The 12805-nt window shown below is 43.6% G+C and overlaps 1 protein-coding gene across 1 annotated transcript in view; it reads right to left on the minus strand.

Annotated features, from left to right (window-relative positions):
* LOC148149303 (immunoglobulin kappa light chain-like) overlaps nt 1–12594 on the minus strand; it is a 42249-nt gene extending 29655 nt beyond the window's left edge. The window contains exon 1 of the mRNA XM_087990245.1: nt 12471–12594. Within this exon, the coding sequence (XP_087846371.1) occupies nt 12471–12594 (124 nt within the window). The remainder of the gene's footprint in view (nt 1–12470) is intronic.
* Between the last annotated feature and the right edge of the window lie 211 nt (nt 12595–12805).

A 12805-nucleotide genomic window follows, 5' to 3' on the forward strand; every position in this document is an offset into this window, starting at 1 on the left:
AGTTGAGGGGGTTGGCTTATGAAGGGAGACTGCGTAGACTGGGATATATTCATTGGAACTTAGAAGAATGAGGGGAACGTTATAGGAACAAATACAATTATAAAGAGAATAGATAAGACAGAAGTAGAGAGGATGTTCCCACTGGCAGGTGAAACTAAAGCAAGAGGGTATAGCCTCAAAATTAGGGGGAGCAGATTTAGGACTGAATTAAGAAGGATCATCTTCATCCTGAGGGTCATAAATCTATGAAATTCCTTGCTCAATGAAGAAACTGATGCTACCTCAGTAAATGTTTTAAAGCTAAGACAGATTTTTTTAACAATAAAGGAATTAAGAGATACAGTGAGAGCAAATGCCAGGTCTTGCACGTTAGAAAAAAGAATACAGGCATGGTCTATTTTCTAAACGGTGAGAAAATTCATAAAGCCAAAGTACAAAGGGATCTGGGAATGCTAGTCCCGGATTCTCTAAAGGTTGACTTGCAGGTTGAGTCTGTGGTTAAGAAAGCAAATGTAATGTTGTCATTTATCTCAAGAGGATTGGAATGTAAAATGAGATGTGCTACTGAGACTTTATAAAGCTCTGGTTAGGCCCCATTTAAAACACTGTGTCCAGTTTTAGGCCCCACACCTCAGAAAGTACATACTGGCACTGGACCATGTCCAGTGGAGATTCACACGGATGAGCCCTGGAATGGTAAGTCTAATATATGATGAATGGCCGAGGATCCTGGGATTGTATTCATTCGAGTTTAGAAGATTGAGGGACGATCTAATAGAAATTTACAAGATAATGCATGGCTTAGAAAGGTTGGATGCTGGGAAATTGTTTCCGTTAGGTAGGGATACTAGCATCCATTGGCACATCCTTAGAGTTAGAGGGGGTCAGTTTAAAACAGAACTGAGGAGACATTTCTGCAGCTAGAGAGTCATGGGCCTTTGGAATTCATTGCCACAGAGTGCAGTGGTGGCTGAGATATTAAATGTCTTCAAGGCAGAGATTGATAAATTCTTAATCTTGCAATGAATTATGGGTGACAGGGAGATGTGGATAACTGCCCTTAAATGCCCATCACCCATGATTGAATGGCAGAGGGGACTCGATGGGCCAAATGGTCTTCCTTCCACTCCTATGTCTTTAGGTCTTATGTGGAGCTGAGTCCATGAAAAGGTCAACCATGATCTTATTGAATGGCAGAGCTGGGTTGAAGGGCCAGAAGGCCTACTTCTGCTCCTAGTTCTTATGTTCCTTGGGAGTACTGAGGATCGAAGGGACCTTGGTGTACAAGTCCATCAATCCCAGAAGGCATCAACTCGACAGGGTGGTGAAGAGACAATAGACAATAGACAATAGGAGCAGGAGTAGGCCATTCTGTCCTTTGAGCCTGCACCACCATTCAATATGATCATGGCTGATCATCCAAAATCAGTATCCTGTTCCTGCCTTATCTCCATAACCCTTGATTCCACAATCCTTGGGAGCTCTATCCAACTCTTTCTTAAATGAATCCAGAGACTGAGCCTCCACTGCCCTCTGGGGCAGAGCATTCCACACAGCCACCACTCTCTGGATGAAGAAATTTCTCCTCATCTCTGTCCTAAATGGTCTACCCAGTATTTTAAAGCTGTGTCCTCTGGTTCGGCACTCACCCATCAGCAGAAACATGTTTCCTGCCTCCAGAGTGTAGGAAACATGTTTCCACTGATGGGTGAGTGCCGAACCAGAGTGCCAAACCAGAAGAAAGCATATGGGATGCTTGTCATCATTAGCCAGGGTGTAGAATATAGAAAGGAAGAATTATTGTTGTTACCTGATAGAGCATTGATTAGTTCATGTCTGGAATACTGTGCACATTTCTGGTCATGACACTGTTGGAAGAATGTGATTGGACTGGAGAGGATGCAGAGGAGATTAATCAGAATGTTCCCTGGGATGGAAAGTGTTAGTTCTGTGGAGAGACTGGATAGACTGGGTTTGTTTTCTCTGGGGGGAATCTGATTGAGGTAACAAAAATATGAAAGGCATAGACAAAGTCAATTGTGAGAATCTTTTCCCCATGGCAGACATGTCGATGACCAGAGGGAATAAGCTTACCGTGTGAAAAAGTGGTTTAGAGGGGTTTTGAGGACTTTTTTCCCCAGAGGGTGGTAGAAATATGGAATGTGCTGTTTGAGAAGGTGGTGGAGGCAGCTCCTCTCACAACATTTAAGAAACATCCAGACGAGCACATAAAATGCCAGGGCATGGAAGGCTCCGGACCAAGTGCAGGTAAATGGAGTTTGGTGATTACTGATTGGCATCGACATGTCGACAAACAGAAGGGCCTGTTTGTTTGCTGTATGACTCTATGACAATGAAGAGAAGGATGTGGAAGCATTTTTCATGTCGTTAGTGAAGATAGCAACACAAGCGAGGTGGGAAAAACAGGTTGGACCTTGCCTGTGCAAAAATGAACTTGGGAAGCACAAGAGGTTTCTACATCCCTGTCAGAGGAATGTTCTCAGGATCATGAGGAGGTGAAAACGGCTATTCTAAGCACATATGAGTTGGCCCCAGAAACACACAGACAGATGTTTCAGAACATACACAAACAGCCTGGACAAACCTGTACTGAGTTTAAGAGAGTTCAACAAAATAATGTTGACAGGTGGATAAGAGCATTAACAGCTGAGAATACTTACAATGCTCTCAGAGAAGTTATCCTTTGAGAAGAATTTAAGATTTCCTTCTCTTCTCGAACCATTCATGTAGAAGACCAAAGGGGAACGACAGTAAGACAAGCAGCTGGAATGGCTAATGATTATAGACTGTTAAAGCCAAAACCCTACAGATGCTGGAATCCAAAGTAGACAAACAGGAGGCTGGAAGAGCACAACAAGCCAAGCAGCATCAGGAGGTGGAGAAGCCACCTGATGGGAAACTGATCCAGAAACCTTTTTCCCATCAGGCCCAGAATAGGGAGAAAAATGAAAATTGGGAGAGTATGAGGAAGGCAGATAGCCAGGGGAGAGAATGGACAGTAGGGAACAGCCTGAGAACTTTTCCTCAGATTCAGAAGGAAATTGCTGAGGGTGGAAGTGATGATCAGAAGCTGAAATGTTTCTTTTAGAATAAGGTGGGCCATGTGCATTTGGAATGTTGAAAATTGTGAGGTAAACTCATGGGATTTATAGGAGTTAGTAAAAATGAGTCAGAGAAGGGAACACAAACTGACAATCCCACGGAGCAGGTTATAGCTGTAACTATAACAAAAAGACTGGAGGTAAATTCTGTCATTAGTAAAGGACGTTGGAAGGTAGATGAGAGGTGGACAGGATTTTTTTTAAAAGGAATGGTGATTCCCTTTTCTTCAGCTAAACCCAGAACCAAACTGAGAGATACAGGGGCAACACAATCACTTTTACTGGAGAAAGAATTGATTTTCCCTCCACAGAGCTCGATGGGAGCTAAGATGTTAATCAATGGGATTGGTGGAGAATATATTCCACTTCCATTATGAAAGGTACAACTGGAATGTGATTTGTTATCAGGAGAAGTAATTGTCGGAGTGGGGAAAACATTCCCTGTTGAGGGAGTCGATTTCCTTCTGGGGAATGATTTGTCAGGACTAAAGGCAGTAGCTTCCCCGATAATTACAGAATGTCCAAAGGAGGGCCAAGAAACAGAACAATGACAGGGACAGGTTCCTGGTCTCTCTCCTTCGTGTGAGGTAACCAAGGCAATGGTTAAACAAAATCCATCAACAAGGGGTGATGTGACACCACAGCAAGTGAAAGGATCACTGAAACTTTCTGAAAGGGTGAAGATAATCCAGGTGGAGTGGTTGGTATGATGTCCCTAATTACAGCAGATCCAAAAAGCAGATCCTGAGTGAAATAAATGAGCACAGTCAGCTCATAATGAGGTCGAGGCTGGAGGAGTTTCAGAGTGTTATTACCTTCAGAATGGAGCGCTGATGAGGAAGTGGAGACCCCCCCGCCCATGGACCCCCAGATGAAGAATGGTCAGTTAGATATTGGCTAGTGGTACCACCCAGCTATCATAAGGAGATAGTACAAGGGGCACATGAGAGTCCCATGGCAGGCCACATGGGGATTAGGAAAACACAGGCATCCAGAAACAGGTATTTTGCTGAGCCACAATTGGATAAAGATGTGGTGTAGTTTTATAAAATGTGTCCTACTTGTCAAGTTGTAGGTAAATCTCAACATAAAACCAGCATCCTTAATTCCTCTCCCAGTTTTTGAGGAACCATTCAGTCATGTACAGGTTTTCAAGTAGTGAGTATAATGGAGCAGGGGATCAGAAAAAGCTTGAGATCAAAAAAGAACTGGACAATTCCCAAAGTAAACTTCCTGTTATTAGATGAACAAATTCAGAGGTATTAGAGAATTCAGACACTGTATTTTTGTATCTGGAAAAAAGATCAACAAGTAGATTTAGTGAGGTTGCTCAGAAAATACAAAGATGTTTGTATGAGGAGTCATTGAGGACATTGGTTCTGTACTTGATGGAGTTTAGAAGGATAAGAGGGAATGTCATTGAAACTTACAGAATACAGAGAGGCCTGGATCGAGTGGACATGGAGAAGATGTTTCCAATAATCGGAGAGTTGAAGACCCAAGGGCACAGCCTCAGAGTGAAGAGACAATCTTTTGTTCTTGTCAAAAATTGATTTGTTAAAAGAATGTTGACAAGAACTCACTGATAACTAGAACTAAGTGAGTTTCTGTATTTATCACACCTAATGGATTATACCCAATGGCAAGTTTTGCTATTTGGACTTAGCAACGTTCCAGTCACATTTGAATGGTTATTGTGAAAGTGAACAAGGTCACACTCCCCACATTACACTCCAACTGCCCAATATTTCTCCAAAGCCCAGCTGTATCTAATATTCAGCAGGATGGACCTTCACTGGGAAAGAGCCATTTGTAACTAGAATAATGACACATTTCTGAGAATCACATTAATAACCTCTTTTATTGAAGCTTTCATAAATTCTGTGTTGATTGACACAATGCTCTGGTTTGGGCTTTGCTGTCTGTATAAACCATCTGTAATGTCTTTGCTGCAATGGTTCACATTTCCATCATCAAACTCACACTCCAAATATCCTGTCATTATTATCCATGGGATTCACTGGAATTGGCGCAGATCAGAGTCCCAGCAGCTCAAATGGAGAGAGGGGTGGGGCTCAGAGAGAGAGAGAGAGAGAAGGAGTTCAAAGAGAGAGAGAGAGAGAGCCGGAGAACTGAGAGAGTGGGGGATAGAGCTTGGAGAGAGAAAGAAGGGTGGAATTCAAAGTGAGATCTGTGCAGCTGAGGCGGAGTGGGGGTGGGGGAGCGGAGAGGGGAGAGAGAGTAAGACAGAGAGATGGAGGTCTCTCAAGGAGTTGTCTTTCAAAGATAAATTATACTCTGTTAAAGACTGCACTGGATGAATGCTGTATGACTCTCTGACTCTATTGACACTACCTACAATGCTGCCTAACTTTGTGTCATTAGAAAACTAGAGTATCTGACTTTCTATGTCATTATCTAATCATTAATAAATATTGTAAATAACTGAGGCATAAACACACATTCCTATTGGACACCACTGGTCACATCCTGCCAATTTCAGCACTTACCCCTTATCGCTATTTTCGATGACCTGTCACTCAACCAATTTCCAAGTGTGTCAGTATTTTACCCTCAATTCTGTGGATTTCTACCTCAGTTGACAGTTTCTTACATGGGACTTTATCAAATGCCTTCTGGAAGTCCCTGTAAACAACATCCATAGACATTACTGTGTCCAGGACTTTCGTATCCTCTTCAAAAAAGTTCAATGAGATTTTTTTCAGCGTGACCAACTTGTCATGAATCCATGCTGACTCTCCCTGATTAACTGACCATTTTCAAGGTCTTCAGTTACCCCCATCCTTGATTATAGATTCCAACAATTTCCACACCACAAATATTAGCTTAGTGACCTGTAATTTCCTGGTTTTTCCCTCACATCCTTGTTAAATGTGAAGTGACATTTGCAATTTTCCAATTCGAGGTATGACTGCTGTATCAAGGGAACTCTGAAAGATTATAGCTGAAAATGTGTTGCTGGAAAAGCGCAGCAGGTCAGGCAGCATCCAAGGAGCAGGAGAATTGACGTTTCGGGCATGAACCCTTCTTCAGGAATCATTCTGAAAGATTATAGTCAGGGTGTCTACACTGTGATCTGTTACTACCTTGATCACCCTCAGATGGAAACCCAGGTTCTGTGAATTTGTCACTCTTTAGTTACATTAATTTCCTTATTACGGATATTTTACTGACATGAAATTTTATTCAGTCCCTGTCCCTGATCCTCTGTTAATTCCTTTGGGAATTCAGGCAAATCCTTTTCCTTTTCTACTGCAAAACTTGAGGTAAAGTATTTATTTAACATGGCTGTCATCTCCCCATTGTCACTGACAAGATCCCTCACTTTCAGTCTTTAATGTCCAACATTGATCCTGACCTCCCAGCTTCCCTTTTATGGAACTGTAACATTTCTCCTTATTGATTTTGATTTTCCTTACATGTTCCCTTTCAGAATCCCTTTTGGTGTCTCTTAGAAGCTGCTTTGTGGCCCTTTGTATCTTTCCCATTCAGCAGAACCTGTTATTTTAGTTGCTTTATTGTAAGCCCTTGTTTTTAGTTTTATTCTTATCCTTATCTCTTTAATTGTTGTTTGTTCGAAGAAGTGGAGCTTTTCCCTCTCAGGTATAAACTGGTTTTGTTTCTGGTTGAATATTTCTTTAAACATTCCCCACTGTTCTTCAGTTGTTTTACCCATGAGCAGATTTTCTGTCTCATCTCGTTAAAGTCGGCCCTTACCTAAATCTCAAACTCGAGCAGCTGATTCATGCTTTTCACTTTCAAATGTGACATTGAACTCGATCGTGTTATGATCACTATTTGATAAATGTTCATGCACAAATAGTTGCGAACTAAATCTGGCTCATTATTCATTACTAATTCCAATATTGCTTGTCCCCTTGTTGTATCCAGGACCGATTGCTGTTGGAAACTATTCTGGACACACAGCAATAATTCACTACCTTTCTGACAGAGCACTTGTGTCTCTCCCAATCTAAGTTAAAGTTAAACTTCCCCTTTAATAATACACTGGTTTTGCTACACACTTGTCTAATTTCTGTATATGTACAATCCAGCACCTCAGAGCTGCTGCTGGCGGTGGGTGTGTGTGGGGGGGGGGAGGGGAGGGGGTGCATACAATATCTATTACAGTTTTAGAGCCTTTTCTGCTCCTCAGTTGCACTGAATGCTTTCCCCTCATTATAACCTCCCTCACTATTGAAGTCTTTGTGTTTCTAATCAATAAAGCTGCTCCACCTCTTCTGTCATTTCCCCATGTCCATCCTGTGAACCTTACAACGGATATATTTAGTTCCTAATCCTAACGATTCTGCAAATATGTCTCAGTAATTGATCCTATAGCAAAATTTTAAATTTGAATTTGTACGTGCAGATGATTGAATTTCTTCCTTACACTCAGTGCATTCGTATATTTCGAATTCTTATTTGGTCCATCCACTGGAATCTGTTCCTCAGCACTGATGCTGTATTCACCTCTTTCTTATTTCTCTCTTCTGATAGCTTTCCTGATATTGCCCAAATAGGACCTTTTGCCTATTTTTACTGAGGTTGTTGGTCCCAACACGCACAACATCTGGATCCTCCCCCATTTCCCCCACCCCCGCACTCGATTATACTTTCAAGCCGGTTCTAGCTGCCCCTTATCTTGGCACCAGGCAGGCAACACACCATGCAGGACTCTCAATCCTGCTTATAAATGATGCAATCAGTCCTCCTCATTATCAAATCCCCCTCTTTTCTTTGTTCTCCCCCAGCCTGAATTGCCTCCTGGCCCACGGTGCAGTGGTTTTCTTTCATTCATTCATAGGATGTGGGCATCTCTGGCCAAGCCAGCATTTCCTGCCCATAGGACAGTTAACAGACAACCACATGGAATCATAGATTCCATGCAGTGTGAAACAGGCCATTCAACCCCATGAGTCCACACCAATGTTCTGAGGAGCATCCCACTCAGATCTATCCCCTTATCCCTGCATCTCCCTTGGTTAATGCACCTAATCTACACATCCCTGAACACTATGGGTAATTTAGCATGGCCAATCCATCTAGCTTGCACATCTTTGAATTGTGGGAGGAAACCAGAGCACCTGACAGAAACTCATGTAGACATCGGGTGAACGTGCAAACTCCACACAGACGGTCGCCCAAGAGTGAATCAAACTTGGGACCCTGGCACTGAAAGGCAGCAGTGCTAACCACTGAGTCACAATACCACCCATTGCTGTGTGTCTAGAGTTACATGGAAGGCCGGGTAAGGATGACAGATTTTCTCCTCTAAAGGTTATGAGTGAACTGAATGAGTTTTCTCCCCAATCAACAATGGATTAACACTCACCATTAGACTCTGAATTCCAGAACCATTCTTGAATTCAAATTCCACTGTCTGCCATGGCAGGATTTGACCCCATGTCCCCAGAACATTAGCTGAGTTTCTGGATTAATAGTCCAGCAATAATACCAATGGCCATTGTCTCCCCCTGTGTTAGCCCAGCTAATGGTGTCAAAATTGGCCTTCCCCCTGTTTTGACACTTAATTTCTGCTCTATCATTATCTCTTTACTGAATATAAGTAAAGGGTGGCACAGTGGCTCAGTGGTTAGCACTGTTGCCTCACAGCGCCAGGGTCCCAGGTTCTATTCTGGCCTTGGGCAACTGTCTGTGTGGAGTTTGCACGTTCTCCCTGTGTCTGTGTGGGTTTCCTCTGAGTACTCCGGTCTCCTCCCACATTCCAAAGATGTGCAGGTCAGGTGAATAGTCCATGGTTGTTAGGTGCATTAGTCAGACGAGGGTGGGTTATTCTTTGGAGGGTTGGTGTGGACTTATTGGGCTGAAGGGCCTGTTTCCACACTGTAGGGAATCTAATCTAATCTTAATGACTTTGAACCTGATAGAATTATGGTCACTATCGCCAAAATGTTCCAAACCACGCTTGCCCATTCTGCAGTGTATCTGCAATAGTTTCCAACAGCAATCCTTTTCCTCATTGACACAGGGAGCAAGTACCTCATTCCTGGTGGACAAGGAGCTGAGGCTCCTGCAATACTAAATTCAGGCTGCATCAACCTGCTCACTTATAGTCACACCCTCCTGTCCCAGACCACTAGCCATAATTTGAAGTATTTAACCTACAAGGTGTGACTGTCTCCTCAAACACAGTGTCCAGGTAACTCTCCCCCTCCCTGATGTGTGACAGTGTTTGAAGCTCAGATTCCAGATCATCAACTCTGAGCTGGAGTGCCTTGAGCAACCAACACTTGCTGCAGATGTGGTCACTCTGAGCTACAATGGGCTCCACCAGCTTTCCCATCGTGCAATTACTCCACATCGCCTGGCCCTGTATGTGGAAATTGTTTGAGGCAGTTTTAATTTGTATTTTTAAATTTCCTGTTGGTCTTTATTTTTTAATCTGTAAAATATTTCCGTCAAGGAGACAGAGAAGGCTCCAGCACAGGAGGAGGCTGTTCAGCCCGTCGTGTCAGTGCTGGCTGTTTATTAACCTCATTCACAATGAACATCTCCATTGAATGTTTGTTGTCAGGAATTGATTGAATCTGTTTTTAGAGACAGGATGACTAACAAATGACTAACTAACATGAACTATTCCGAGAGAGTCAGCATGGATTTACAAATGTTCAGACATCTTTAACTAAACTGGTTACACTTTGTTAGGAGCTCACTAATGTGGGATATAAGGGAATGTTGATGGCTATTGTCCATAGGGAATTCCACAAAACATTTCAAAAGAGACATGGAATCAGATGGAGTTTGAGAAATGCATTTACCTTGGGTCAGGAATGGGTCCGGAGCTAGGAGACAGAGAGGAGGGATAATGTGCATGTCTTCCAATGAGCAAGATGTGAATAGTGGTGTCCCCAGGGATTTGTGCTGGGACCTCAGCTTCACACAATATTTCTCAATGACTTGGATGAAGAAATAGAGAGCCATATATCCAAGATTGTTGATCACACTGAGTAAGGTGGTTTGTAGGGTGAGATAGGGAGGGTGGAAGGACAGGGAGAGGTCTGAGAACAAGGATGAGAACTTGCAAATCAAGATGTTGCTGGACTGGGAGCCAATGTAGGTCAGTGAGCACAGGGTGAGGGAATGGGGGAATGGGACTTGGCGTGAGTTCGGATACTGGCAGCAGAGTTTGGGATGAGCTGATGTTTACCGAAGGTGGTGGCTGTGATGTGGGCCAGGACAACATTGGAATGGTCATGTTTGGAGTCCCCAGCACATAGCTGAGATTTTCAGTGTCTGATCTTTGTCATGTGGAGGATGTGGGGCTCAGATCAGCCTCAAAGATGAGTCTAAGGTCGTAAAGAGTCTGGTTGAGCAGCAGGTAGTTCTCAGGGAGAGGGATGGAGTTTGTACTGGGAGCTGAAGAGGATGGCTTTGATCTTCCCAATGTGTTTCCCAGTGAGCCTGGCTCCTCAGTCCTGACTGCTCTTAGCTACTGTGATTGTTACTGATTGGACACTTATTATTAGAGATTGTGACCACAGCAGAAAGCCCTAGTGTAAAAATAACTGCAAAGACTGTCAGATCGCAAAGTTGAAACTTCACCAAAAGAGGAAGTGAAAGAAGGAGCTCGGAGCAGCTGGACCTTTGTTTACTGAGACAGGAGAAAACTATGAACCATCTGCACTCCCTGGAATCTGACAGCACAAGAGGAGGCCATTCAGCCCATTGTGTCTGTGAGTGACCCAAGTAGTCCTATTGCTCCTCTGTCTCCCCATAATCCAGCAAATCTTTCCTTTTGAGCTCGATCTTAATTTTCTCTTGAAGACCTGGGTATACAGCACAAGACGACCCCAACCTGGGTTCCAATTTGGTATCTCATTCATTCATTGGGAGACAAACTGCCTGGGCTGGGAAATGGAGCTCAGGACCCTGAACATTCCCTCTCCCCTCCTGAGGGACACTTCATTCGGTTTTGCATATTCACTCGTGGGAAGTGGGCTTCACCGGCTGGCCCAGCATTTTTTACGCTGTCCCTAGTTACCCTGGAGAAGGCAGTGGGAAGCTGCTTCTTGAATCGCTATAGTCCACAAGCTGTAAGTTTACCCACAATTCTCTTCAGGAGGGAATGCCAGCATTTTAACCCAGCAAGGCTGAGGGAACAGCAATATATTTCCAAGTCAGGATGCCAAGCTTTTCTGAGGGGAAATTGCAGCTCATAGTGTTCTCATGTGTCTGCAGCTCTTGTTCTTTGAAATAGAAGTGGACGTGGGTTTGGAAGGAAACCAAAAGAAATGCGGATGCTGTAAATCCGAGACAAAGATCGAAATTGCTGGAAAAGCTCGGCAGGTCTGGCAGCATCTGTGAAGAGAGATTGGGTCAAGCACGAAGCGTTAACTCTGATTTCTCTCCCCAGATGCTGCCAGTCCTGCTGAGCTTTTCATGCGATTTCTATTTTTGTTCATGGGTTTGGAAGGTGCTATCCAAGGACCTTTGGTGAGTTTCTGCAGTGCATCTTATCAATAATACACACTGCTGCTACTGAGCATCGGGAATGGTGAGAGTGGATGCTTTGAGAATGTGATGCCAATCAAGCAGGTTGCTTGGCTCTGGATGGTATCAAGTTTTTTGAGTGGATAAGAAAGACATAGACAGGAATGGATTAGAGGGATACGGGCCAAATGCAGGCAAATGAGACTCGTTCACTTCAGAAAACCTGGTCTGCATATAGACGTTTGGCTTAAGGGTTTGTTTCTACACTGTATGACTCTGTGACACTACCAATCTATGAATGTTGTTGGAGCTGCACCCATCCAGGTAAGTGGGGAGTATTCGATCACACTCCTGACTTGGTTGACAGGCTTTGGGGGAATCAGGAGGTGAATTTCTCAATACAGTATTCCTAGTCTCTAACCTGCTCTTGTAACCACTGTGCTTCTGTGGTGAGTCCAGTTGTGTTTCTGGTCAATGGTACCTCAAGAATGTTGACAGTGGGCGTTCAGTGATGGTAATAGCATTGACTGTCAAGGGGCGATGGTTAGATTGTCTCTTATTGGTGATGGTCATTGGCTGGCATTTACATGACACCGATGGGAAATACTGCTTCTGAGATGAAATCTGGATATTATCCAGATATTGTTGCATTTGAACATGGACTGCTTCAGTACCTGAGGAGTTGAGAATGGTGCTGAACATTGTGCAATCTTTGGCAATCATCCCCATTTATGAGCTTGCCTTTAGTTGCAATATCTGTTCAAAGTCTGTCCTATTTAGCACGGTGATAGTACCACACAACACAATGGAGGGGATTCTCAATGTGAAGGTCAAACTTTGTTTCTACAAGGACTGTGTGATGGTCACTCTTACCAATACTGTCAAGGACAGATGTATCTACAGCCACAAGATTGGTGAGGATGGGGTCAAGCATCTTTTTCCATCTTTTTGGTTCCTTCACCACCAGCTGCAGAGCCAGTCCCTCAGCTACGTCCATTAGGAACCAACCAGCTCGATCAGTAATGCTGCTGCCGAGCCACTCTCAGTGGTGGACATTGAAATCCCACACCCAGAGTACACTCTCTGCTGTCACCACCCTCAGTGCTTCCTCCAAATGCTGTTCAACATGGAGGAGAGACTGATTCATCAGCCGAGGGAGCAAGATATCTTGTAATCACCAGAAGGTTTCCTCGTCCATGTTTAACTTG

This window comes from Chiloscyllium plagiosum, unplaced genomic scaffold (genome assembly GCF_037043375.1).
Source record: "Chiloscyllium plagiosum isolate Xiang-an unplaced genomic scaffold, Cpla_swu_hap1 HiC_scaffold_9, whole genome shotgun sequence".
In the NCBI taxonomy this organism is placed as follows: Eukaryota; Metazoa; Chordata; class Chondrichthyes; order Orectolobiformes; family Hemiscylliidae; genus Chiloscyllium; species Chiloscyllium plagiosum.